The sequence below is a fragment of the Mytilus trossulus genome, chromosome 1 (assembly GCF_036588685.1).
Source record: "Mytilus trossulus isolate FHL-02 chromosome 1, PNRI_Mtr1.1.1.hap1, whole genome shotgun sequence".
Taxonomy (NCBI): domain Eukaryota; kingdom Metazoa; phylum Mollusca; class Bivalvia; order Mytilida; family Mytilidae; genus Mytilus; species Mytilus trossulus.
The window spans coordinates 48587462-48602721 of record NC_086373.1 but is presented as its reverse complement, the minus strand read 5'-3'; the positions used below and the strand labels follow the sequence as shown (position 1 = coordinate 48602721).

At 31.6% G+C, this 15260-nt stretch overlaps 1 protein-coding gene across 1 annotated transcript in view; it reads right to left on the bottom strand.

Annotated features, from left to right (window-relative positions):
- Positions 1-327: 327 nt before the first annotated feature.
- LOC134726260 (hepatocyte growth factor receptor-like) overlaps positions 328-15260 on the bottom strand; it is a 40852-nt gene continuing 25919 nt past the window's right edge. The window contains exons 9-20 of the mRNA XM_063590664.1: positions 14901-15119; positions 14309-14402; positions 13670-13900; positions 12228-12377; positions 10709-10964; positions 8353-8547; positions 7484-7567; positions 6352-6530; positions 5286-5395; positions 3498-3657; positions 2590-2726; positions 328-1547 (exon numbers count right to left, since the gene is read on the bottom strand). Coding sequence (XP_063446734.1) covers positions 1445-1547; positions 2590-2726; positions 3498-3657; positions 5286-5395; positions 6352-6530; positions 7484-7567; positions 8353-8547; positions 10709-10964; positions 12228-12377; positions 13670-13900; positions 14309-14402; positions 14901-15119 — 1918 coding nt within the window. The 3' untranslated portion in view covers positions 328-1444. The remainder of the gene's footprint in view (positions 1548-2589; positions 2727-3497; positions 3658-5285; positions 5396-6351; positions 6531-7483; positions 7568-8352; positions 8548-10708; positions 10965-12227; positions 12378-13669; positions 13901-14308; positions 14403-14900; positions 15120-15260) is intronic.

Below are 15260 nucleotides of genomic sequence, written 5' to 3'. Positions count from 1 at the left end.
AAAATGACAAAATCAAAAGTTCAAACGCATCAGCCAATATAGTAAAAAATGTTTAAAAAAAATGGGATACAGCAGTCAACATAATGTTATAATCTTAACTACTATATAAAAAAGTATTGGAACAACGAAAAACATAATGGCTTGTTGTCACTCTATAGACAAAATACATAAGCAAAAAAGAAAAACAAGGATACAAAAATGACTATAGTACAATATCACAATGGCGGGATGTATAAAAACTTATAGCCACGTCAAAAGTATAATTCAAAAATGGACATCATTTCCTATTTGATATCTTCTTTTTTTATATATATAAATAAACACTAAGGGTTAATTTATACAAAAAAATAATAATCAACTAATTTGCATTGCAAAATTGCAAGTCTTAAATATGAAACGGTTAATACAGCTTTTATATGTATTACTGTGTGGGTATTATGTCAAGTTGTAAACCAATGTATTCTTATATTTACAATGAAATGTTAGAATAACATCACCAAAATAATAAAACCAAAAAAAATAGATACAGTAATCATTGTTTAAAATATCGGTTTATGTATTTCATAGCTGAACGATCAAAATGTAGTGGATTCTAGATTCTTACTATTTGTGATGAGAAGTATCCATTTTTTGGCTAGTTTTAAAAACAAATATGAATGGAGAAATAATAGTATTTCATTCTTATAGGTTTAAAAAAAAATATTTTTGAATAGCTATATTATTTGTGTCATGTGACCAAAAATATAGTAAATTATATATAGTTCTTGTTACATGATGTTTTTTTTACAATTGAGGAGACTTAGAGAGCGACACTTTCTTGAAGCATGGCATTGCATTGTTCAAAGGATCCTGTTTGTGGAGTCAAAAAAACACAAATATCAAACAGCAAGCGAAACCACGATAAAAATAAACATGTTAAAATTAAAACATTTTAAAAAATTGCTTTCCATTCGATACATAACATTTATGTATAAATATATACAGCTATGTATATTGCAGTTTCCCTGCATTCGGCGAACATGTCGTCCGTTATTTTATTTAAGGAATTACATCGAAGCATTGTATCCCTAATGACATCCCTAATTTTAGTATATCCCACATACGAAAGATGCAAGCTAGTTCTATGCTGACTTCTACACTTTGATCAAATATGTTTCAGTTTAGCGTAATACAAATGGATTCCAGTTAACGATAGTTGGTACTCATGATATTTTGTCAGCTTATCCCTGCCAGTTTTGATTCAAAGACAATTTGAAGGACTGAATGTTTTTGCCATATATAAAATACAAAAATACATGAAATAAAGTACCTTTCTGAAAAAATCTTAACAAAATACTAATCCTTTTTTTGGCAAATCTCTCAAAAATTCATAAAATGTCTTCATTGGTTCATCATCGAAATGAAAGTTATTGTATATTTCGAAACAAAGTTGTCTTTTACTTTTCTATTTTTCTTGCTCTACTAACCCAGCGATCCTCTTATTCACCTCATTAAACGTTAGTCTGTCGTCTGGGTCAAATTCCCAACACTTCATCATTATATCATATCTAATCAAATGGAAAAAAAAGAACACATTAAAGTATACAAAAGTAGCCAAGGCTCCGTGTTGAAGGCCGTACTTTAACCTATAATGGTTTAATTTTTAAATTGTTATTTGGATGGAGAGTTGTCTCATTGGCACTCACACCACATCTTCCTATATCTATCTATGACTAGATAATTAATATAAAAGATATTTCATTTTATTCGTTTCAACTATACTCAATTATTAATAGATAACTCGAGTTTTGATTACAAGTTTGGTTGGGCATTTTGCTCGAACATCAAAACAGTTCAATCTTATTAATATTGTGAAGACATGTTTTGTTTCATAACACTACTTCAATATGTTAATAAAACATGTGTTGTGTGCAATCGAACCCGTATCATGTATTTTCTACCACAAGTTTGTACTCAAAGTCGTCAAAGTCATTATCTGCCTTATAAATCAATCAATGGTACTGTTTTATGATGGCTGTTAATTCTAAAACAATTGTTAATCTTATGTAATTACATAATCAACACGACGATGCCACATGTGGAGCAGGATCTACTAACCCTTCCCGAGCACCTGAAATCACCCCCTCCCCCCATATTTTGGTGGGGTTCGAGTTGCTCAGTCTTTAGCTTTCTATGTTGTGTCTTCTGTAGTAGTATTATTTGTCTGCTTGTCTTTATATTTTTAGTCATTGCGTTGTCATTTTAATTTTACTACGAGTTCGGCTGTCCCTCTGGTATCTTTCGTTCCTCTTTTATGTCCAGTGAACATTACGAAGACGGTACATTATTTAACTTGATTTTAATTTTGGCCTTTTTTTTCTTTTCTTTTTTCTCTGTTGCTACGCATGCTTATTTTCGTTTGCAGTCTTGATATTCGTTTCAACTTTTCAAATTCCTCCTCCCCATTATCTTGAATATCAATTGTTTCCCCTTTAATTATAGCATGACGTATATTAATGACAAAATGTTTGTTTTCTAAGCTCACAATAATTAGGTATTTTTGTGCTATTTAGTTATATTCGTTAGTAATAAATGGATCTTTTAACTTACAATGGTACAGGACAGAAATCAGTTCGTTTAAGGCGTCTGCCCGAGTACAAATACTTGTGCATATCCCAATTGTTGACATCGCAATATGGTGCAGCACCTCTTGTTATTAATTCCCACATAACTACACCGAAAGACCACTACAATAAACAAATCAAATTAAATTGTTATTTAAATATTCGAACAAATAGATTATATATATGGTCTTATTTTGAATTTATGTCATTATATATTGGCTTACTCTGTATATTTGCATTGAAAGGTATTTAAATATCAAAGAGGATTCATAAAACTTGAAATGTCAGGACATAAACAGCGATGCATTCCCTTCTATGCAGGCATTTTAGAATCATTTGGTGACTAGGGATGCTTTGTAAAACGTTTACAATATTTGGGTTTTCAATGATGAGATATATATTTAGTTATTTTGATTTAAAATTGAGAATGGAAATGGGGAATGTGTCAAACAGACAACAACCCGACCATAGCAAAGACAACAGCAGAAGGTAACCAATAGGTCCTCAATGTAGCGAGTAATTCCTGCATCCGGAGGCGTCCTTCAGCTGGCCCCTTAACAAATATATTATTATATTGACCACAGTAGCACTTCTGGTGTGACATATGTCACCGATATTATGATTGCATTTTAAAGCAAGTTTTGCAGCATCTTATACATGTTATACATTTTTGAATTTATTGAATATACTTTTTTGTTATCTAACAATACTATGAGCAATGTCAGAAACAATGTCACAACTTCCAAAAAAGCAAAACACGGTAATGCCCTTTGACATTTAATATGATGCTGACTAAAATAAGCAAATGTTTTCAATTTAATATTTATAACAACTGGTGCCTTATACATATAAACAAATATAAATAAACATGTATATAACAATTAATTTACATACAACATCTGATTTTGTACTATAGGTCCCATTTTCTAAACTCTCAGGTGCCATCCATTTTACTGGTAACATTTTCTTATTGTCACTGCTATAGTAATTTTTGGTATAGATATCTCTGGCCAATCCAAAGTCTGCTACTTTCACTTTTAAGTTTTCATCCATCCTGTTAGATAAATCAATAGTCTAGATGTGCGAATGGAAAATATTCTTACATTAAATAGTTGGAAGTGCGAAATGTTTTTCTTTCATACCAAATACAAATTGCGATATTTTTATAATCGAAATAATTTTATCCATCATCTGCTCAAAGTAGAATTGTATTTGATCGCCCCGTCTCTTGTATAAAAGCTGCATCATACATTTATATGTGTATTCATGTATTTATGTGTCCATTTTTTATTATCACTTTTTGACCTAAACCCATTTTTTTTTTTAATTATGTCTAACATATCTAACTTCGGAAAAAAAACTCAAAAAAATGAACTGAAATCTACCTTATTGCTTGCCATACCGAATTTCGAACTTAGAATATTTTTTTTGATAGTTAGAACCAAAATTCCTGCATGTTTTGTTCGTTTCCTATCTACATTGACATCACTGATAGATTTTATACCGAAAGTGGATGGTTCTCGTCCGGTTTTAAAAGTTTCTTTAACCACTCGACTTTGAGTGCAAGGAGTGGAATAAACATCAACAATCCCTTTGACTCGATCTTTATCTGATAGTTTTGAGTATAAGCCTTTTTTTTACAAAACAATTCAAGTAAAAATCTGCTTTAAGAGCACATATTAAACCGGTGCCGTGCATTTTACTATTGCTGCGAACATAAAATGTAAATTTAAGAAGGTATTTACATTGTCTTATCGGGGCCTTTTATAGCTGACTATGCGGTATGGGCTTTGTTCATTGTTGAAGGCCGTACGGTGACCTATAGTTGTTAATGTTTTTGTCATTTTGGTCTTTTGTGGATAGTTATCCTTGACAATCATACCACATCTTCTTTTTTCTTTTTATATTTAACAGAAACTAACAAATTGAGTCTGTAGAACACATATATGAGGATGTCTTTAGTTGTATAGATGTTGCATCAACTATGACTGTGTCTGTACAATAACTTTGGTATGGCTCTGATAAACTGAAACATTTTCAAAATGAAACGTGTACATTCACCTTTCCCAATAAGATTGGTAATTTGGTAGTGATTAGGTACAGGCATATTCAAGTTACATGTAGTTTAGAAATCGTAAACATTGTCTTTTATTAATATAACGTTCAACATACCAGATTCATACACATATGTAAAGATTACAGTGAATCATTTCCAGCGTACTCAAGTTATTATGTGAAAAAATTCTTAAACTTAACAGTTCTAGTTCAATCACTTTGGAATGCCCATTCAACATGTTCAAGCAAACCGGAGTCATATATGCACAATATGCGAAATTCTGAAAGTGTAGGACATTTAACTATGGAACAACAAAACATCTCTTCCGTCAATCCAAATGTTGAGTTAAAATTTCAAGCGAGTTGATTCAAGAAAACTGTAGTAAACGAACGCAGTTTTGACGGAATTACAGACGACGGTATACCATAATTCTTTTATAATTTATATATATTCTCAAGTATTCCCAACATCAATTAAACTAACATACTTATCCTATAATATGTTAAACGATTTCACTGTTGCAGCCATCATACATATTATATGGATACAAACAATGTGTAAGTGCGATTTAAAAGGAATATTAAAATTTCTATTTTCTGATAGATTCCTAATTCTAAACTTCTTACATGCAATTTCTGGCTGCTAAATCTCTGTGTACAAATTTGATACTGCCAAGATATTCCATGCCCCTAGACACATCTAGTCCAAACTGTACCAAGTTTTTAATAGTTGGCTTCTGCAGGAAATTCAAATCGAAATACAATTGTTTTTTTTTAATACATGTAGAACTTCAAAACATACGATATTCGTCTAAAAAATGTTTTTCTTATCTGTTTTTTTTTTTTAAATATTAATAGCTTAACGCAATATACACAATAATAAATCAATTTTGTTTGGCTTTAGATCTAAAAAAATTTTTTAAAACGAAATTATTATACAGTGTACTATCTTTTAAAACCTCCAGATCAAAACGTTTTAAAACGTTGACCGCGAGTAACGTCGTTCAAGATAAATTCTTCCAATGTACATATATATTGATATTTTAAACACTATTTGATTGGTTGCGACTATATCACGAGTCATTGAACAAATCTTCATATTCCCCTATGTGCATCATTCCCCTCTAAATATCGGGACTACATCGTGCAGCGTTACGCTCGATTAATGTACATAACGTTTTGAAATTCTTATTATTTAAATAGCGCTAGCAAAAAACATTATCATGCAAATCTAGACCTTAAAACAAAAAGACTTGTACTTAACGTTTGGTCCGTATTGTTTATTAATGTGTACGTCTTGTTTAGTCACAAAAACAAGCGAATGGCATATGGGCAGTGGAATAAAACATTAATTTCCCTTGGCTTCGAGAGATATGAAGATTTGCTCACCCTCGAAAATCATATTTCCCTCTGGAACATCCTTCGTGAAACATGGATGACAAAATCTTCATATCTCCCTCATGCACGGGAAATAAATGTATAATATTACCCCCGGAACGTGTGGTTGGAAACACATATTTGTAAAATTTAACATTAAATAGTTCTTCGAAATACATGACGAATCTTTATGATGAATTTGAATCTACCAATCACAACGCCTTTATTCATATATATATATATGTATATATCATCGGATTCCAGCAGCTTATATATAACTTACAAAAGGGAAATACACATACGTATTTTAACTTACATTGTTAGCACTTCGAATATAAGACAGTAGATCACCATTTGACATGAACGGAATGATAACCAATGGGAATTCACCAGGAGCGATAGAAATACCAATCAGTGACATCACATTTGGATGATTGAAATCTTTCATGATCATAGCTTCATCAATGATTGCATTTATGTCCTGTACTTCTGTTTCTGCAATTTATTTATAGCCATAAGAATATATTAGACTACATATATATATATATAAAGTTAGGTGGCCGAGTGGTCTCAGTAGTCGAATTACTGTATCACTAGCCATTCAAAATGAGGTAGTGAGTTCACTCAACACCTATCATAATTTTTACCTTACTAGGATTTTCTTTTTTCCTACAGAAGGTCAGTAATTCTCTCTGGGCACTCTGGCTTCCTCCCGCAATAAAAAAAAATAACCACCGAGAAATAGTGTGATAGTGCGAAAAGAGGAGGTTAATAAAAATCAATCAATCAATACAGAATAGAATGCTGATTAGTTTACATGTCTAAAAATTGATGATCAAACATTTCTGAGATGATTTAAAGTTCTATAAAATATATAATGCAAGCCTGACCTCGGGTCATCAATAATAAAGAAACGAAGGAAGGATATCTTGAGACTTACTGTCATACCCTTTTTAAGAAGGGGATACTTTTGATTGTTCGAAATATATATGCAAAAGGTCGTCGATCGTTTTTTGTTTAAAGGGAGTCGGTCATCCTAGCAAATGTGGTTCATTAAATTTAATGTAAATTATTTATTATCTTTTCATGGCCGTAACGTTCAACTGAAATAACCTTCATCTGAAACACTCACAACCAAAACAATTTCAAAGCAATGGATACAAACTAACACTAGAGACGATCAACTCTGTTTTTGAAAAGCTTTTTTTCTTTTTATCATAATGATTGGCTATTTTTTACGTAGATCTTACAAATGGTCGATCCTATGACTTTTGTTTTCAAATACATTACTGTTCCTGTTTTCTGTTTAAGTTTTATAGTAATTAGAGAGAATATACCTTCATACAAATGGGCAAAAATAGTTATATTTGATATCAAATTATCACTACACACAGTCATGAATTGAAATAAACAGGCAAGACATGTAGCTTTCCCCCTCTGTTACTTACTAAGAACTGTCTTGACGGCAACAAGTTGTTCGTCCTTTTCGTCCATTGATCGCAGGTAACCCTGGTATACACATCCAAAATTTCCTGTGAAAAAATGTGCCTGACATTCGTAATTGATAGAAAGAAAGAAATAACATCTAACTATTTTATAATTAAAAAAATCATTTCCATAACATCATTTAATTTCTCATAAAAAAATAGAAAGCAGAGTACAGATAGCCACTCATAATACCATATATCATGAGCAAGGATATGTTTCAGAAAAGATGGAGATCCGGATCGGACAATGCGCATCAACAGAACAATTGCCTATTACAAATAGGCATGCGCTGTCGTTTCGATTGGTTTTGAATTATCTGGAACATGAATAAACCATAAATTCAATGGACGAAAGACTTCAGGAACTTTCAACGTTAACAGAAAACAAAACTTTGATTTTTGAGATAGTGTACATGGTGTATCGACGCCCATAAAACGTGATTAAACTATTTAAGTTAGTTTTCTTAATATCCTTGTTAGAGTATATTTTCAATGAAGGTAAAATGTGCATGGATAAACAACATTCACGAGTGCACTATGAAAGCTGACACTAGATTTCTCAATGTAAGAACCCTATTTATATATCAGGAAGTGAATTTAAAATATTTAGATTTAATTATTTTTATTTTTGAGATTAGTACTTTTTTGTAAATTCATTACATCACATTTCAGAATATTATAACAAATCAGCTTGCAATGTTGTATTTGTACATCAGATTTTTTCTACACTCGCCCTGTCGATAATGGTTTTGTTTGTTCAAAGTTATTTCTAATGTAAACATTATTACAGGAGAGCGACATACAAATGTATTTTGAAATAATCTGCTCACCTTGGCCAATATCTTTCCCAAGTCTAACCAAATCACGTTCAATAAAGATATTCTGCTCCTTCAGCATGTCAACGATTCCAACAGCGTCAAATTTTGGTTGAGAATTCCCTGTAGCCCCTTTAACAATAAGCTCTTCACCGATCTGTCCTTTCTGTTTGACATATCTAGGTGTTCTTTGCTCCGCGGATGAATTACCTAATGCATAAATCATCAAATCAGAATAGATTGTCAAAAATGTGTGTTTACGGCAATAAAACGCGCGGCTGTATATTATACAGCAGATTCAAATTTTCTATGTCTCTCAAAGGCATTAAATTGTTAACCTTTAGTATGTCTTACTTAGCCCGTTAGCAATTTAAACAAGTCTACCAAATCAGTGAAAACAACCAAACAACATGCATTTTAACAGCATAACTACTCTCAGTCCACGATATTTGGTTGCATAATAGTTAAAAATCCAATTCAAGCGTAAACTGATGTAAAGTTTGGTTGACTACATACTTGAAAACCCAAATCAGTAGATTTAACTCATTCAGTGGTTTATTAAAGAAGCGTGCTGTTCTAATTTAGGCATTATTTGTTTTAATTTGTTTGATAGAAGATTTCGATTTAAATTTCCTGAATTTTTGATTTATATATATTTGGTAATTTCGGCTCGACAAAACTTCAATCTTCAATGACAATAAACAATTGCAAATGCATGTGTATTCTTTAATATCCTTCTGTGATTGATATAAAATAAATTATTGATATGTCCTCTTTCCATAAGTAGAAGAATGATTTATGAGTAAACACAACAATTTCAGATCCTATTGACGTGGACATGAATTATAAACCCGATTCTAGTTTTATTTGAAACAAATTTCCAGCATTCAATTTATCAATTCATTCTCACTGGAAAGTTTCGTGAATACTGTAAATTAAGCATGCATTTATTATGAATATTGCATATAATGAATAAATTTTTTCGATTTAATACCTCGCGAACAGAAAATGTTGTATATAGTTACTGATATTGAAATTTCAGATGCCTAAATAAGCATATATATATTCCTTATCTGTTTGAATTTCCCAAATAATGAAAATATCACAACTGCATGATTAATAGAATAATTGTATGTTTTAATGTAAAAACCACAACAAAAATCAAAATAATGCCGAGCTCAAAGGAAACTTCAAAATGTCAAGTTCTTTATCAAATGGCAAATTTATCTAACTGCTTTTATTTCTGATCCAGTTGATTCTGAAATTGTTCTACTTTTGCATGGCAGTGAAATTATCTGGTGCCCTTTCTGTACAATGTATTGTGCATAAAACGTATTTAGAAATATACATGTTTTAGCCATTGTGATCTGAATTTGTGTTTTAAAAACTGGCTCATAATCAATTATAATTTCAAGTAAAACGGGTATTTCTAGACCATGATTGGTTATTCCTTATATACTGCAACTACAACAACTTTTCAAAAGGAAATGTTTAGAGTATAAACCATTTGGCATATTCTTTTGATAGGCAGCGAACGTCCTAAAAAGTCCTTGAAACTGTTCTGTTAATGACGTCGTAAATAAAACTATTCGGAAATAGATTTTCAACGTCATTATAAACAATGCGATATTAATACCATAAGATGAAGAAATGTTTAAAGTTTTATTGTTTATCTATACATTATAATTTTTCATGCTCATTTTTATTTTCTGACGAGGTGCATTCAAAACAAAATATTTATTATAAAATTTGCTATGTATTCTAATGCTTTTCTACCTCAGGCATAGATTAACTTAGCTGTATTTAGCAAAACTTTTAAGCATTTTGGTTATAAATGCTCTTCAACTTCGTACTCTATTTGGCATTTTTAACTCTTTTGGATTCAAGCGTCACTGGTGAATCTTTTGAAGACGAAATGCGCGTCTGACGTATATACTAAATTTAGTCCTGATATCTCTGATAAGTTTATTTCTAACCGAATAAAAATCGTAAAAATTTGCATTTATGTTGAACCCAACAGATAATGAAAACGAACCTCACAAAAATTATGACCAAACAAACACCATGAACACAGCGACAACAACTTTAGACTATTCTATATCTAGGTATCTATTTGTTATAAAAATTGCTCACACAGTTACTTGGTAATGTTTAAAAAAAATAAAGCGATTTTAGTTGAAATGATGGGACATTTTTTGAGTGAGAACTAACTTTTGTCTATGAGTGTACTGTCAGTCACAAATGACAAATACATATACGGTCAATGAAGTTTGACTGCGTAAATAACACAGCTGCTGTATATTCAAAATAATTTAGGTAACATGTTTTGAATTGGATCAAAATTTACAGGACTTTTTGAATTTGTAATTACCTGTATCACTAGGCGGATCCATGAGGCCTCTAGTTTCTGGGCTATTGAAATACACAACGGAAAACTCGTCTGTAGCCTTCTTTCGAAACACTCCTAAGTGCTTCTTGCGCATGACAAGTATAAGACATAAAATCAAAACACCAAACGTGCCCAAAAAAATCCCAGCAAGGTGGACATGTATTTGGTTCTGACCAATTTCTTTATGGGAAAACTGCATATACCCCAACTCCGTCTTCCAGTTCAGACCTACAGATACCTTTTAAGTAAATTACAAAATATAACGATAATGTTGAAAAGTTAACAAGATAAATGTTCAGTATAAATTACGCTGATGTTGAATATTTTTTAACACGACATTTACTTTTATTCATATTGGTTTCTTTTACATTTTTTATCCTTTACGTTCTTTCATTTTTAAATGAAATGCATTGCAATGTTATATACACTTTACCTTAACTTATTTGTTTTAAGTTTTGTGGTAGAGGAAACTGTTGAATGATTTCATAAAAATAAGATATACATAATGTATTTACATATTTTTAATAATTAAATCTAGTTTACTCTACCAATTAGAAGACACATTTACAATTCTTCCAAAAGATATAAATTATCTTTAATACTGATATTGTGCTTAATGAACAGTGTACTACTGGTACAACGCAGACTTTTTAGTTCGTCGCAGAACAGAACAGTTGCCTGTCATGTGAGAAAAACCTTGGCAAGTTTTCCGTTGATGCTGTTAAATATATATAAAAAAAAACACTAAACAGAAAAGTGTCCAAGATGGATGTTTTACTAAGGACGGTCAATATGTTTTTAATAGTTTTCAAGAAAAATTAAATTTTGACCGTTTTAAGCATGAGGAAGGATGAACACTCTAAACTATGTTGACACCTGTTACAAATGTTTGTGTTTGTAATTTATGATTATGATTATGACCGTTTGTTTTTTTCATTTTATTTTTACATTTTTATAGTTGGACTCGTATAGCTCACTGTTTACTCATTGTTTAATGTCGCAAGTTTTCAAATAGTTTCTTACACCCATGTTCTTTGGTCTATTGTGTATGTTAATTCTATTTGTCAGATCAAGTCACCTTTTAATTATTTTTTTTATTTTTTTTTTTAGAATATAAATCTTTGGAAATGCTGTATTCATAACCATCAAAATTGAGTTCCACAGTTCACATTGCGATTGTAATTTGAGAAAAATCACAGAAACGGCATCATGGTTCAAAATTATCCGAGTATCTCAAGTTGTAAAGACATCACATGTAAAAACATGAAAAAAAGGGTACAGCAAAAAATATTTTCAGGGAAATATTTTAATTTCGTTAATGAAATTCTTTTCTAGCGTATATCCTTGTTTTTTTATAAGTAACCCTGGTCAATGTTTCAGGAGAAAATTTAATACAGAACTTTTCTATCGCCAATTCGTGAACCTTTGTTTATGAGGACATCTTGTAATATAATCACAAGGCTAGCAGAGTTCTTGAAATTATGTTTGATATAATATTTACCTCTACAAGTAGTGACACATCTTTGATATGAACTGTGTGAGAAAGGTTACATATCAGATAAGTTTGATGAAGATCGATAACAGGACAACGGGATCCATTTATTTTTATTATATAATCTTCCTTTCTTGCTGCAGAATTCAGATATCGCCCCTGAAAAAACAATATGAGTTGCTATAAAAGGGGCGAAAGATACAAGAGAGACATTCAAACATAAATCGAAAAAACTGACAACGCCATGGCTAAAAAAAGACAAACAGACAAACACTAGTACACAACACGCAACTTAGAAAAATAAAGACTAAGCAACACGAACCACACCAACAACTGGGTTTAATATCAGGTACTCCGGAAGGATGAGCAGATCCTGCTCCATATCTAACACCCGTTGTGTTGCTCATGTAATTACAAATCTGGTAATACGTCTAATTTGGTAGGTCACATTCGTTAACAGGGAACGGGATTGTAGTCACGACATAACAAACATTTGCACTATCATCTGTAAAACGCCGCGATGGCGTCCGTAAAGTTTACGAAGGGATGATTTCAACTTTACCATTTGAAACCCTTGGTTTAATAACTTTCTTGTAAGCAGCAACCCTCAATCTAAGAAATATTGATAGATAACAGAAGCCCGGAATATTGGATCAGTTGGTAGATATGTACTCCCAATGCAGGCGCTGCATTGATGTTGCTACATATAAATAGAAAGTTCACAACTGGGAAGCTGAAATCATCTCTTTTGTCGAATATTTTTGTTTTCAACCGACCATCATTGTCAATTTCTAGAACAAAGTCAAGATATGAGACAGACTTAAATTTATCTGTTGTATCCTTTATCTCTAGTTCGATGGGATAGATGCGTTCAACCTGGTCACCAAATGTTGAAATATTTTGTGAAAGAACATCATATATATAGCGGAAAGTACAACTAAAGGATACTGCCAACTTCTTTTCTTATAAACTGCTTAACCTTAAGGACCCCATTCTTTAATCACTGTAATACATATCAGACTATGTATCAACATGATATGATACGTGACTTTCAAAACAGAAATTTCCAGTAAAGAAGGAATATGTGATATTTTGTACTAACATGAGCAACACGACGAGTGTCAAATATGGAGCAGGATCTGATTACAATTCCGGAGCACATGAGATAATACCCAGTGTTGATGGGGTCCGTTTTACTTAGTCGTTATTTTTCTATGTTGTGTTTAAAGTTTCAATAAGTCATCAGTTTATTTTATACTTATCAGTTTGATTGTTTTATTTTTTATAGTTCGCTTTTTTATATACTATAGAAACCGAACAGACAACATACGTGATTTTAAATATATAGTTTTGATAAGAATTGTACTTGGTACAATACATTGTAGGAAAAGGTAGATTGAACCTGGTTTTATGGCTTTACAGCCAGATATATTTGATGAGTTTTCATTTACCTTTAGTTCTAACATTTTTTCCTTCATTTCAATATCTTTAAGTCGTGTGTCCACATCTAGGTAGTCTAATTCTGGGTCAGGATAAATCATGAGTGAGAACGATTTGACTGGATTGTTGTCTAGTATTACAGTCAAGCGGCCTTCGACAACATCTTCAGATTTGTTCAATACGGATTTCAAATCAGGAGTAGAACACACTAACAGTTGTCCGGAATTCTTCATTCTACAAGGCTGGAATGAATGTTAATATACATTACTACTTATTTCATTTTCACAATGGTTTATTCAATATTTCATTGTCTGTGGTCATAAGTACTAAAACAGAAAATACGAAAGTTGACCGTCAACTGCAATAAACAAATTCTCAAATATAGTTATTTCCCCCTTTGTCGCATAGCGTCCACAACAAAGACAATATGAAAGGCAGAATTCAACACTTACACTGTTGCATTAAGGACTCAGGATATTAGATAATATTGCGCGGTAAAATGACCTGACTCATTAAATCAGCAGGAAGCATACACTTATAACTTATACACTTAAAACAAAATCATAACTGAACATGCTGAATACCTAGCTTTCAATGAACTTTTTTTTTTAACTTAGAGCAATCATGAACCGATTAATGTATAAACTTACCGAACTTATATTAACGTCACCGACACTTAATAGTATACCATGGTTGGTAACAGAATTAAACCAATTTCCAAAAATGTCAATGGTTAAACCTCCGCTGAAAAAAATTATTATTGGACATATCAAAGTACATTAAAAGAACAGTGACAATTAGTTTTTAATGTTTTCTTTAATTTAAAATTTAAACAAAAAGTTATTAAAATGGAATCGTCACATACTGCATGTACCGCTTTGACTTGATTTGTTTTTATATCTGTACCCACAAATGCATTTTTGACACTCAAGAATTTCGTAGTGAATTTTTCATTGTTTCTATTTTTATCTTTGAGTCTTCAGTCGCATAAATTAAACGTTCCCGACACATGATTATCACTGCCCAAATCTTTCAAAAGAGTTCTTTTCGATAAAGGGGGTTTCTTATTGTCTCTTACATCAAAGGCTTTACACCTTATGTTTGCAGTCCAATCCCCAATTTTTGTTTTCTGTGCTACTACTTTTTATTTCAGGTTCTGACGACCACAATAATCCTTCAGCTCTCTCAGTGTAAGTGTCAGTTCACATTTGGAATACTATATTTATATTAATATATAAATACCTCATTATAGAACTATTTCTTGATGGTTTGTGAATAATCTCCGGGTTTGACATGTAACAAAACGTCTTGTCTTCTTTTGATTGATATGATGCACCATCAATCGCTATGACAATATCACCGCTCAACCTACACTGAGACATTTGAATATTTCCTCCTTCAAACGCTTGTTCACATGTTTCACAAGATTGTGTGAGGCAAAACATTTCTGTGTCATTTTTCCTAAAATATGGAATGCTCGTTATAATTAGTTTTCATGCTAGATTTTTATTTTTTGATTATCAGAAAACAAATACATAACTTTATATTGAAATGGCTGTATAAATGGCACGTCAAACTCAATTCAACCGACTGCAATGGTTT